This window comes from Pristis pectinata, chromosome 25 (genome assembly GCF_009764475.1).
Source record: "Pristis pectinata isolate sPriPec2 chromosome 25, sPriPec2.1.pri, whole genome shotgun sequence".
In the NCBI taxonomy this organism is placed as follows: Eukaryota; Metazoa; Chordata; class Chondrichthyes; order Rhinopristiformes; family Pristidae; genus Pristis; species Pristis pectinata.
In genome coordinates, this window is record NC_067429.1 from 18,068,877 (window position 1) to 18,083,101 (window position 14,225).

At 39.2% G+C, this 14,225-nt stretch overlaps 1 protein-coding gene across 1 annotated transcript in view; it reads left to right on the top strand.

Annotated features, from left to right (window-relative positions):
- The window catches only part of samd14 (sterile alpha motif domain containing 14), a 134,839-nt gene extending 121,632 nt beyond the window's left edge, over nt 1-13,207 (top strand). The window contains exons 8-10 of the mRNA XM_052038950.1: nt 4,817-4,933; nt 7,851-8,012; nt 10,420-13,207. Coding sequence (XP_051894910.1) covers nt 4,817-4,933; nt 7,851-8,012; nt 10,420-10,581 — 441 coding nt within the window. The 3' untranslated portion in view covers nt 10,582-13,207. The remainder of the gene's footprint in view (nt 1-4,816; nt 4,934-7,850; nt 8,013-10,419) is intronic.
- The last annotated feature ends 1,018 nt before the right edge of the window (nt 13,208-14,225 follow it).

Sequence of the window (14,225 nt, forward strand, 5' to 3'; positions counted from 1 at the left end):
CCTTTTGGGTTGGAAGATGGATGCCTTGGTCATCGAACACCTATCTTCCAACCTTCTGACCACCCTGTGCACTGCTCAACTGGTCCTTTGCTGTGTGGTGAAAGTCCCCAACCTTTGAACTGATGGATAACTTCCATTACAGTGGATGCAAGCAACTCTGAGATTTTTTGGCATATCTGGGCTACTGATTGGTAGGAGGCATCTGGCCAAATGTGACCCCTGGATGTTTGACTCATTATGGGACATTGCAAGGTGGTGTTGGTATAAAGGTTAAGTTTGCGATGTAGCGATCACCAGCTAATCCTGCAACTTCTCTCTAACCAGAACAGAGAACTGCAGAGAATGATCGGATTTCACCTTGGATACTTTCTACATTGAATGTTTTTTTTTAAATTTCCTTTTCTTCTCAGTTATCTAGAGCGATCCCTGGGCTGTGCCTTGAACATCTTGTGCTATTGGACTGTTTTACTGTGCAGGGTCTGAGTAATGTGGAAAAGTGCCCATCTCACCCTAAGAGAGCATACAGCCAAGAAACATGACAGGATCTTCAGACCAACACCTTCCATGAACTAAGGCATGGTAGATATAAGTCAAAAAAGTAATGGTTTATTTGCAAGACAAAACACTTAATCTACAGTATATACATACCAAGACTTTAAACTCCTGGTGAAGACTGAGTATTCTAGTCATTTTTACATTGTTACAAAGCAGACACACCACAAGACCCTTTTGATCAACAGGACCATGGCATACTTCCACACAAAGTGTGTCCATGTGTAAAGGATATGTTGCAACAGTGACCAGAGTCTTATCAATAGCAACGTGATTGAGAGACTCCCTTCAAAAGTCTCAGCACCTAATTGGTGTGGGCATTCCCTACACAACACTCCATTTGGTTATTGTCGGGAACTTGGACCAAACTGACCCGGGACTGCTCATCATTTGCCATTCCCAGGACAATATGATCTTCCCAGCAGAGTATTGTATTCAGATATCTGCCAGGTAAGTAAATCATATACCTAATTTTCATCCTTTAGGCCCCCTCCACACCCCCTGCACTACATTGAACCCACCATTATTTCCCAGGCTTAGTTCTAACCCTCCAACAACACAATCTAATCTGATATCCTCATCCCCACAATCCTCCTCAATGAACGGGCTCATCTCTGACTCTCCCAGATTGAATCTGCTGTTCTCTGACTTCCCCCTCCTCTTTATCATTGAATCTACCATTTCCTGACCAATCCTGTGATTCCTCCCAATATCCAAACTACGGGATACTAATGCCATCCTTAGCTTCCACAGGGCACACTTGGTCTGTAGCCACCAGCCAACCTGAACCTAGCCTCCAAAAAAGTTACTGGGCCTCAGGTAATGTCTTGTTTGCAAGACAGAACATATAATCTACATACATGCTAGTCTTCAAAATCCTGGTGAAGAGTGAGTGTTCTAGTCATTGTTACATTCTTACAGAGCACACCACATGATTTTCCTGTCCAAGAGGACCCTGGAACCTGAGGGTGCTCTAGACTTTCTAAACATTGGTCTGGCAGTATTTGATGGGCTGAATCACAACAAATACCATTCGATCAAATCCCAAATGTGTCATTCAGCTCCTTGTTTGCAGCTCAGTTCAAATCCACTTGAAGATTGAGAGCTCTTGGTGTTCATTATCAGGAAACAATAACGGGTTTGAAAGCGTGTGAGTAATCTCAAACAGTGCAGCAAAAGAACAGGCATAAAAACTGGATGCTACAGCACACTTCTCAGGGGTTCAGCTCATGACAGTTTCACACTTAGGCTCACCGGAGCAACAATTTAGCAAGATGTGAGTAAAGCAAAAAATGTAACTAGTTTGCCCTAAACACAGTTATGTGCAGATTATATTTAAAGTTCTGACTGTGAACATAGATCAAACAGTTCAATGCAATTAAGCAATGACCATGACCTTTTATTCACTGTCAACAGTAAGTTGCAATGGGTCATATGCAACTTGAAGTTATTCTAGCTAGATAAGTTTTTAGATCACTAATTCCAGTGACTCTGATCTATTGGCAAGGAGCTACAATGGCATCTGAAAAAGTACAACTTCATTGAGGCGAGCATATTCATTATACCGATGAAATTACTTCAGGGAAATGCCTGATCATGAAATCAACATTAGTTCAATAAATGTGCCTTTGAATAAAAATTGCACAGAGAGCAACTAACAGCCCATCTTCTGTGGCTTTTGAAGATCCACAGAGTGGGTAACAAAAGAGGCACAAAGCCCCAGAAAGGACATGTTGGTGTTTCCAACAGACAAAATGGAAGTGCAAACAGGCAAGTGTCCCAGGTTTATCATGATGTTGAAAATGTCCCTGCATTGTTCTGTTTTGTATTATGCAGTAACAATATTTATGGAAATAGTGAGACAGAGCAAGCTTGTACGGTAAGCCTGCACACCACACTGGTCAAAATCAGCAAAACGTGCAAACTGGGATTGTAGGTATACAGTTTCCTTTAGTGTTCTTCAGGCCGATCTGCAATCATTACAGTATAAAGATTTCACTCAGCCCAGACTCTAACCTCGTGGAGAATATTTGAGTGGATATTGAGAGACCATTAATGCACAGTGGCCATTTTCTTGTCAATACCATGACAAAATATAATTTGGCAAGATCAGCGTTAAAGTTTTTGGGCTTGAGATCTCATCACATATTGTGGTGAGTTATCAATTTTTAGGTGCTAAATGCATTATTTTTTATTCTAAGTTGATTGCTAATTGTGATCGGCGTCTTCGTATACCCATTGTATGTGGTGGTAAATTATATGTGGCCCTCCTTACATATAACGTGCTTGTGCAGAGAGGTCACTGGACATGTAGTAGAGGCACTAAGTCCATGTTTGACATCACGGCTGCAGTGTTATGGTGTAAAGACATGCTTGGGGAATGGTGTGGTCAAACACAAGCAGGCCTTTATTGGAGTTAATTGGCCTTTCCACTCTGACCTGCTGTCAGGGATGCCTCCAGTGAACGGGACCTGCAATCATCCTGCATGTCTTTTGTTGCAAAGGGAAGTCCCTCGTCCTCCTTTGTTGAACTGTCCTGTCCACAGCAGTCAATGCCTCTGGCTGCCTGCCTTCAACAGCATGGTGCCTATCAGCTGACAAATACAGTGATTCCCACTGCTGGCATCCACCAAGCATTCAAGGGGAAATCTGCCTAACTATTTCCAGGCCTTCATATTCTGTATTTGCACATTATTCCTTTCTCTATTTCTCCATTAATTACCTGAAGTATATATTGTTGGAGTAGAGAATAAGATATATGATCTTTTTAAAAAAAACTTACTAACCTTTTACACAAATTGTAAGATAATATGTGTTGAGGTATAATTAATATATATTTCTCTGTGAAATATTATACTTTTTATTGGTTTATTTGCCATCATTCTCATTGTTATGCATTTCATTGTTCTTTTCTCTTTCATGCACAGCACATTACCTGTTCAGATTAACACACACTGTTATAAATTAGATCATGCCTGCCATTTGCTGCAGTTTTAATTTTCGGGATCCTGGTCCTGTTAATACATTAATGTATTAAACAATTTGGTGAAACCCATACTGGCTCATTAGGGCAACCAGCAATGAGATCTCATTGATCCAAAATGACCAGGCTACTGTCTTCAGTGGTGGTGTGTCATCTCTATGGGGCCAGACAAGGTGCCCTATTTTGAATACTATCCATGACATTAACTGACGAGGTAAATAGGCATATATTTCATGCCTCCATCCACTGCTCCTCCCTCAACCTCTGTTAGTGCTCTGTGACTCTATGCTGCAAAAACTGGTTCGTTTGATGACATTCTTCTACAAATCTCCCAAATAACTAATTTGGTGGGTGCTGGAAGATGACAGTGATATGAAGATCTGCAACAAGAAAACAATGCTTTCCTGGGACAAGGACAAACAAACAATATTAGAAGTAAAAGTAATTCGAAATGGCAACTTTGTTCCATCTTTGAACCATAAATTATACGATAATGTAAAGGAGTTTTTTTCTTGTTCTGAGGTGATCAATTGATCGATGTCAAGTAATGTGTACTCAAGAGTTGTACTGTTGTGTTCATCTTGCTATGTTGATAATTGTGAAGCTCTGAGCATAGAAACTCACAGGACTGTCACCCTGCTATATGCATCACATGACACTCAATCTCATTGACTGCAATTGAAAAAGGAGAGATTGGATAGACTAGGTTCACTTGCCTCGGAGCAGAAAAGGTTGTGGGGGGGGGGGGGGGAAGCTTGACAGGGGTATACAAAATTATGAAGGACATAGATAGGGCAGGAGTTAAGAAGTTTATCCCATAGCAGACATATTTACAACTAGAAGATATAGATTTATGATAAGGAGTAAATGATTTAGAAGGGACCTGAGGAAGAACATTTTCACCCAGAGGGTGGTTGCAATCTGGAACACACTGCCTGAGAGAATGGCAGAGACAGGTACTCTCTCAATATTTAAGAACTATCTAAAGAAGCACTTGAATCACCAAGGCATAGAAGACCAAGTACTGGTAAATGGGATTAGTATAGATAGGTACTTGATGGTCAGCATGGACAGGTGGGCCAAATGGCCTCTGTTAGTGCTCTGTGACTCTACGAGAAATGAATATCGAGCTGGTTGTAACAGAAACCAATGCAATAACATCCAAGATGATTTTATAATACTTTGTATTCATTTGCTCTCAATAATGAAATTGGAGTTGAACCTCTACTGCAACCATTCTTATGAATTAAACAGCGTTCAAATTCATCTCTGTACACATAGGAGTCAACACTGAGTGAAGACACCAGCCCTCGAAGTGGAAGCCCCAGAATTCTAGGTAGCTCAACTGCCGTCTCACGAGCTGCAACCACCCATACATTGTCTCTGTCCTCTGAAGAAGTAAGTGTTTGTAATATCAATGGTTACTGGTATATCACTTCATTCTTATACTCCTGATTCTGACTTTTTTTTTGCTGTCATTGCCCTTCATTTACATTAGGTTCCACCCTCTAACTCTGCTCTGAGGGACCATTGAACCAATCAAGCCTTAGGTTTCCTACTGGTGTTATTTTTACCATAAAAGTTAACTATTGGGAAATTTAGTCTTGAGTGTGGACAGCCATTCAACAGCAGAACATCATTGTAGTTAAGACTAATTCTGATTTCAGCTAACAGTCAAAAATGTGTGTTCCAGCAGAGATCATTGGAAAATTATCAGGACCACTATCCTTGGATGGATGACCTTTCTCTTAGCCTAGCACAGAGAAGCACATCAACATCTACTCAGGCTGAGAGTAGCAAGGGCCACCTAGAATGAGGTGCGACCCTAAGCTGTTGTAGTTTGCAATCATGGTTAATAGTTTGTAGAATGAAAATCCATCTATTTATTACACACCTGATGGAATTGTTTATTTTCAGCTGCAAGAGACCTACTACTCCATTTATATTTTTGTTCCCTTTTATATGAATCTTAAGCTACCATGACACAGCTATCTGCCAAAGATTCATTATAACTGATGAATATTCTGGCCAATTGAGCAAGGCCCTGTTTTTACCTTGCATTGTTATCTTGGGATAGACATTGGTGAGCTTCCAGCAGACATTAAAGCAATAGGCTCCCCTTCTGAGGGCAATATTTAGGCTTGGTTACAGTTACTGAAACAGTGGCCACATGGCTCTTCTTCCAACATGACTCCAGTAATGACTATTGATAAAATTATCAAATGTGAGATGAGGGTACTAAAACTAAGTTAAAAGCTCTCCCCATCTGCAGTCTATGTATGTGTTAGAGAGGAATAGAGGGAGGGATATAACAGGACTAGTATTCAGGAACAGGGGTCCTGGCTGATTTTTCTGCTCCCCTGGTCAGGGACCAGCAGGGCCAATTATGGATGACCACATTTCTTCACTGAGACATCAGGAAATAGGGTGATATTGATATCAATTTGTTTTTTTTAGAAATGTGTACATAAAACATGTTTACAATTTTTGTTTAACTAAGTGAATGATGTAACATGAAAGCCTTGTGATACCTGTGTGATTAATGTGAAGCCTTTCAAGTCATCTCTTCAGCCTTCCAGATATACAGAGATTAATGGCAAGGTTTGCATGTCATAATTGGGAAGGCTGTTGTTGCTTAAAGCCTATGAGAAAGCTAAGTTGACACCATTAACAAGAACCTCCGGCTAACAGGTTGTCTGCCATATTGCTGGGAAAGTAATGTTTTGCTTCTTAAACTATGTAATTTTCTTCATTTTTATACAACTTAATTGCAATCTGTTGGCACATCTTCCCCATACTGTCTCATCTTCAATTCCTTATGTGAAAAGGCTCCAGTGGAGATATGAATAGACTAAGTGAATGGAAAAAAAAGACATTATGCACAGAATATAATGTGGCAGAATCTGAGGTCACCTAATTTGGTTAAAAACAAGTCTGGAGAAGCAGAGCATTTTGTAAACAGTGAGAGACTGGAAGGTGTAGGTGTTCAGAGGCACATTGGTGTCCTTGTACAAATTAGTGGAAGTTAACAAATGCAGCATCTGATGATGAAGGCTAATGGCACATTGGCCTTAATTGCAAGGGTATTTGAGGACATGAGTAGAGGCATCTTACTGAAATTATATAGACTACACCTGGTATACTATCATAGAGAAATAGGGTCATACAGCAGGGAAACAGAACCTTCAGCCCATCAAGTCCACATTATCAAGCACCTATTTACACTAATTCTACACTAATCTCTTTTCAGTTATTCTCCCCACATTCCCACCAACTCCTCCTAGATTCTGCCACTCGCATGCACACTGGGGATAACTTATTGTGGCCAATTAATCTACTAACCTGCACATCATTGTGATGTGGGAGGAAACCGGAGCATCCAGAGGAAACCCACATGGCTACAGGGAAAAATTGCAAACTTTACAAGACTGGAGATCAGGACTGAACCACAGTTATTGGAATTGTGTGGCAACAGCTCTGCTAGCTGTATCAGTGTGCTGCTCCCAACAGACTTGTTCCCCCTACCTCCAGAAGGATACACTTGCAACAGAGGGAGTGCAACAAAGATTCAACGGATCAATTCCTGGGATGCAGATTTGCCATCTGAGTAGATGTTAAGGAGATTGGGCCTATACTCCGTAGTGTTTAGTAAGTTGCCAGGTGATCTCATTGAAACATAAGCCATTTTTACAGTGCTTGATTGGGTATATGCAGAGATGATGTTTTTCCTGGTGAACTAAGGGTAAGAGTCTTAAAATAATGGATCAGCTATTCAGGACTGAGATGAAAAAAAACTTCTTCACACATGGCATAGTGAATCTTTGGAATCCTCTATCTAAGAAGGGAGTGAAGGCTCAATCTCTGAATATATTCATGACAGAGTTTGATAGATTTTCAGATATTAAGGGAATCAAGGGGTATGGGGTCATTACAGGAATGTAGTGCTGAGATGACAGACCAGCCATGATCTAATTGAATGGCCTATTCCCGCTTCTACTTCTGATGTTCCTACCTCACAGAAATGTAGTACGGTTAGCCATTCTTCCTGCAGAGATGGCTACATTTGTTTATCCGGTCATATTCCTCAATGAATGCTATATATTTCTGTGAAACTGGTTAAAAAAAGGCATTTCACCAGCATTTCAGAATTGCTTCAATTTCAAAACATATTTCTTGCATAAACAAAATTCATTAGGAAGTAATGAAATATTTGTTGCAATATGCTTTTAAAGTCCATTTCTAAGTGATATTGATGTATAATATAATTCTAATGTCACTTAAGATGCTCTAATTTAAGCTGAATTTCATACACCAGCTCCTTGATGAAGGACAGCCATACTGCCTTGTTTCAACTTGGACCACACAGCAAGTCTGCCATTGGCTACTTGGGTTGAACATGGAACACTACGTATCAGAATTCACTGCTGGTAACATTGATGGTGAACAATTGTTGCACTTGGATGGAGGCAAACTGAAGGTAAGCCTTGGAGTGTAATGGTGAAGGTTTACCCTTGTTAACAAGGTACTAAATTCATATGCAGGAAGTTTGTAATTGCGGAAAAATCTCCTTATCCCCTTAATCCTTACCTCTAAAACCAGCCCCAAACCTGGGTGTATCTGATTGGCTTTTCTGTTCTGACAGTGTAAACAAGGGCAAGACCTTGCTTTGTGTAAACTGTTCAATAATGCATGAGAACCACGGTGAATTTCGAAGAGAGGAACCCACAAACGTGTCGTCCTTCGGAAGGCCTCACCAAATCCATCCTTTTAGGACTCTTCTTGGTTTCATTCTCTCAGATGATTGGTCTTGCCATCTGTTGTGTTTGATGGAGGAAGAAAATGTCTAAGATAGCCTGTGCCAGAAGTTGCTAAGGGCTAAGATACATGTGACATAGGTTCTGTCTATTTTTCTTATAACTGTGTAAACAATCCCACTCCAGGCTTCTGCCAAGCAGTGGGACACCAATAAAATCCTTAGTCATTCTTTACTCAGTGAATATTACATAGCTCTGGACTCAATATGTATTTAGCTAGTTTCTGGATTTAAGGATAATTCAAAGTTTTCTTATTCTCCGTGGGATGTTCATGACACTGGCAATTACCTGTCACTGACCTTGAGATGGTGAGTCCATGTGGTGAACGTAGTCCTGTTGGTGGATTTCAACCCAACACCAAGAAAGAACTGTTTATAAGTCAGGATGGTGAATGAAGGAGGAAAACATGAAGGTAATGGTACACCTGTATGTGGGTATTAGTCCTAGATCTGGCAGATGCTGTAGAAGAAGCCTTAGTAAATTGCTGCAGTGTATTGCACAGGTAGCACACACTGCTGATCCTATGCATTAGTAGTGAAGTAAGTTATTTCTATATGACATAGAAGGAGGGCATTCAGCCCATCAAGCCTACACTAGCTCACTAAGCAATCCCATTCCCTAAGAATATTGAGGCCAAAAGTAACTGCAATTTCATGTGTAAAATTTGTTTATTGTATCTCAGTATTGAAATGAGGGGTTGACTGAATTGATTGAAGGGGTAGTACTGAATTCAAATTAGGTTAACTGGCCACTGTAAATTGACTTTATCAACCTTATCGTCTTATTGACCTTATCATCTTTTGAACGTGGGAGGAAACCCATGTAGTCACATGGATATCTTGAAGACTCCACTCGGACAGCACCAGGGGTCAGGATTGAACCTGTGTTGCCGAAATTGTGAGGCAGCAGTTTCAGTAGCTGTGTCACTGTGCTACTCCATTGGACTGTGCACCAGTCCAGCAGGCTGCTTTATTATTCCACCATAACCCTGGCGTGTGCCTTTTAGACACTGGAAAGGCTTTGCAGTAAGGCAGCTGCTACTGATAATGAGCTTCTTATAGCCAAGTTATTAATATGACTGGTGGATCTAAATTTCTAGTCAATGGTAACTTCCCAGGATGTTGCCAGTTGAATATCTAGGGGAGATGATAATTCTCTTTTGTTATAAGTTAGTGTTGCCTGACACTTGTATTGTACAAATTGAGTGGTAGTGGGATACAGCACCAAAACAGGCCCTTTGGCCCACCAAGTCTATGCCAAGCATCAACCACCCATTTACACTAATTCTACAATAATCCCATACTATATTTTCCCACACATCCCAGATTCTACCTCTAATCTATGGAAAGCAAGCTCTAGGTTTCCATCCATTCACTTCAGCAAATGGTTATTGAAAGCCATTCTGTTATTTCAGTGTGTTATTTGCAAGCTAGCGCTTGCTACAAACATTGTCTTCACTGGGGTTGCCCACTTGAGGAATTGATCTCATTGTGTTGAACTTCACATACTCTCATACTGGCAACAGAAAGAGTGCACAGCTCTCATCCAAAGTCTGAAAGGCCTGAGATATGAGAATGTTTGGAAAAGGTCAAAGCCTTTATCATGGGCTGAAGGAATTAAAGGAAGCACCCTACTGAAGTCGAGAATATTGAATAGAATTTCCAGAGTAAGATTGGAGTATTACTTTAAATTAATTCAAACAAGGAAAGCCTGCAGGCAAAAAAAACCAGGAATTACATTCAAAATAACAACTTATTATGCAAAGAGTGATAAATGTTTGGAATAGGAATTTATAGAATCACTAAAAAAAAGCACTTTAATTCCTCTAGCTAGTCCTATTGAGGAGTTCTCCTCTGGGGCACTACTCTGAATGAGATTAGAGCCTTTTAAAATGCATTTAGATACTGTGATGAAGAGTTATGGTAATGGAAGGATTAGCTGCAGGGCCTTCATTTCATCACTGGCTTTACTGTATGTCCTCAGCTTTACTGGACTTAAAGGCCTGCAGTAATTCAAAAGATCATAATGTACCAGAAACTATTTTGAGGATTATTTTGTTTCTCTGCACAGGCTTTGGGGATCATCAATTCACAGGATCGTGCTACTATCAAAAAGAAAATTAAAGATATGAACACAGCTGTTGAAAAAGAAAGAAAAGCCCTGGAAAAGCTAGAAAAACAGAAGGAGAAACAAAAGAAAAAGGAACAGGAACAATTGCAGAAAAAGACTTAAGAAAGGTGGAATGACGAGTGAAAATGCATCGAACATTTGTCTCCTGTTCTTCAGAGATTAAAATGTAAGCAGCAGGAAGAAATGCAAGGAATGGAGGGATTTAACTGGACATTGCATGACAGGTCTGTTTGTGGGATTTGTGAAGTTCTTCAGCTTCACACATGGCCAGTTCAGGTCTGTAATGGCAACTTCTGGTCTTAAAAACAAGTAATATTTCACAATGCAGGTAGATGTATCTTTAGGTCTCAGTGGCTTACTGTGAAAACCGTTCTGCATTTACTAATCAACAAATTCATCCTGAATCAGATGTAGTGGAAGAATATTACATCAAGATAATCCATTAAAAAATTGGATGGTAACCATTTAAGAATAAAATCTTCCTGATTATTTTTACATCATTAGTAAAAGTAATACTGAATGCATCTGTGGGCTTACTTGGTGAAAGAATGTGTAAGTATCTTTGAAATAAACTATGTTTTGTTTATCTTAGAACTGTTGAAAATTATCTTCTAATAATTAAATCAGAAGGATAAGGGTGAATTTGGGATTGATCATGCCTGCATTTGAAATATTACAGGCGCTTATGCACAGTTTTCTCAAACCTATTTTTTTCCACAATCTAGGTTATGAAGAGTTCAGGGTCCTGAAGTGAGTTTGCAAGCAATTGTGCTGTGATGGCAGAAGAACATTGCATAAATGTATGGATGGAATGCTGTAAATGTGAAATGTGAATTGGGATTGAAGTAAAGAGACTAGGTAATGGGATGCACTTGATAACTTGCCATGTGTGAGTAATGTCTTCTTGTAATAAAATGTCAGAGAGTGCATGAGAGATTAAAGTGGTAACAATACCAGGGAAGACCCTATTATCTTCTCAGTCTGAGCATGTAGTTGCACACTATATTCAGGACTTGTAAACGAGCTTGTTGATTGAAGATTGAAATTTATCCAAAGATCTAGGAGTGATGAACATTGTTCACACTGATGTAATAATAGCACCGGTTATGTGACCTTAAAAAGAACCATTTTCTAGCTTACATTTTAAAAAGTAAAAACCCATTGCAGGTGGAAGAAGTATTGCTGGGGTGGATATGTTTTGCATGTTGCAAATGTAGTCACTAACACTAACATTTGGTTGGTCTTGCCAAGTATCACAGTTCTGATTTAAAGTGAATTATTGAACATCCTGAAATACTAACTTGCAAATGACAATTGCAGAATATTTTGGAAGTGGCTTTAATTTTTGTTTCAGGGATTTAGAAGAAAGATGGAATGGTTTATTTTTAATGAAGACTCTCCGCTTTTGTAAATTATACAATGCAAGTTAATAAGGCCTGTCTACCATTTGTTTGCTCTTCCATGTGGCCACCGTCCCCCATCCTTGCTATGCATTTTTGGAAATATGATATCATTATAGCTTATCTGCACAGAACTACAAATAACATAAATGCAGATTTTATTTAAAGTTTCCCAATTCTGTGGAATCATATTAACACAGCTGCGAAAAAGCACAAATGATTCAAAATAATCCAACTGCCCTCTCCTCCCACAACCAAGATAGGAATGTACCACGGAAAGAAAATGCAATCACATTAGTCACCTTCACACCAATGTCACAAGCTAGAGTTTGCCAAAAAGCAAAGAATAGATCAAAGCACTTAGGAAGGGTGTTTGTTGGAATGAATTGTTTGAAATTTTCGCTTCTTTACCACAGGTAAAGATTAACTTAAGCTTTAGATTGGTTATCAAATCTAATCATCTTAGAACAGAAATATTCAGTTTATTAAAGACACTTTAGGGTACTTGGTTAATAACGCATTCAAGGAATTATCCTGTGACTTGGAGTTATTTTAATATCACATTGTTTGGCAGTTGACACAAATTATTGGACTCTCAGATTGGGAAAGCCAGTTATGTGCATAAATTCTGATAAATAAACTACAAAGGATCTGTAAATTATGGATGATCTCCGTGGCTGGTGAAAGTATTTATTATGCTGAGTAAGGATAAGCACCTTATAATGTGAGGACTTGACACTCAAAATAGTTCACTGCACATTATTTGGCTCATTACATTGTTACTATTGCTTTATATCCCCATTATTGTTTAGAACTATCACAAATGGAGCTACTACTGTTACAACCCAGACAATAACAGCTACTGATTCTAATGTTCATTTTAACAGGAATGATTTACACATCTTCAAAAACTCTGTTTCAAAGTGTTACCACACCTGTTAAACAAGGTGTGGTATGTCTGGCAAAATGATGTCCTTGTGTGTTTTATTCCTGATGCACACATACTAGATAAGTAGTCCTCAGGTCCCTACACAGAAACGAAATCACTTGCTTCAGCCTAGATCTACAACCTGTTAATAATCATTAATGCTGAGCTAACATAGAAAGTAATGGCAAGGTTGGTGACCTCACTTCATGCAGGGTATTGGCTCAGATAATAAGTAAAAATATTAATCAATATAACAGAAACATCATTCCTGAAAAGATTCATTAACATAGGGGTTCAGGATGTTATCTGCCTGTGATAAATGGAGTCAGAATACTAACATGTAGCTATGGCCATTACTGAGTTTAATAATTTGGGCCTGTTTTAGCTGGTGTCGATTTTATGCTCCTTGGAGCAGAATCTATGGGTAATAACAAATATGCTCTAGCTCAAAGGATGTGTGTTTTGTCCATTGTGTCATTTTAAGTGTTAAATATTAACTTATTTTATGACTATTAAAACAATCTGAAAAACACTGGTATTAAGTTTGCATAAAGATGTTTCCATTACATTTCTGGAATCCAAATTAAGAAATGTACACGTGAACATACCTTGTGAATTACTTCATTGCCTTTGTCAACTCACCCCCAACACTCCAAAAAGAATGTTTCTTTGTGGGTTTTAGACAATGGGATGGAAAGGGTTGAAGGAGAACTCTTTTCTGAGTTGGGTTCATTTCATTGTTCAGCCAGCAGATCTATTTCTTTTATCATCAATTCCTCATCAGATTTCACGTTTGAGAAGGCTTGTGAAGGTCCTAGACAGGGTGCAGAAAGGTTTATGAAAAAGTTTCCTGGCATGATGGCTTTCAGCTGTAAAGGTAAACTGGAGAAACTGGTGTTGATTTCACTTGAGTGAGAAAGGTTGAGAAGAGATTTGTTAGTAGTATACAAGAGCAAGACCAGTATAGATATGGTATGTAGTGGGAAACAGTTCCCATTAGCAGATTGTTTGAGGACCAGGGGACACAGATTTAGAGCGATGGGCAAAAATTTCAGGGAAGACATGAGGAAAAACTTCCACATGGAGAGGGAGGCTATCATCTGGAATTCACTGTCTTAAGGATGGTGGGAACAGAATCAATCAAAAAGAAATTGCATTGACGTTTGAGAGAAAATGATCTACAGGGCAATGGAGAAAGAGTAGGGCAATAGGAATATACAAGATTGATCTACTTGAGGCTGGCACAGACTCAATGGGCCAAATTGCCTCCTTTTGTGCAGCAAAATCCTGTGATTCCATTAAGCAGTTATCTCTGCTTTGCTAATTTAAGGATGCCAACAAAAGAACTTGTTGGTTTCAAGATTCAGTGTATTGAAGACAATGATAATAACTTTAATACCCTGTTTAGTTTGAACTAC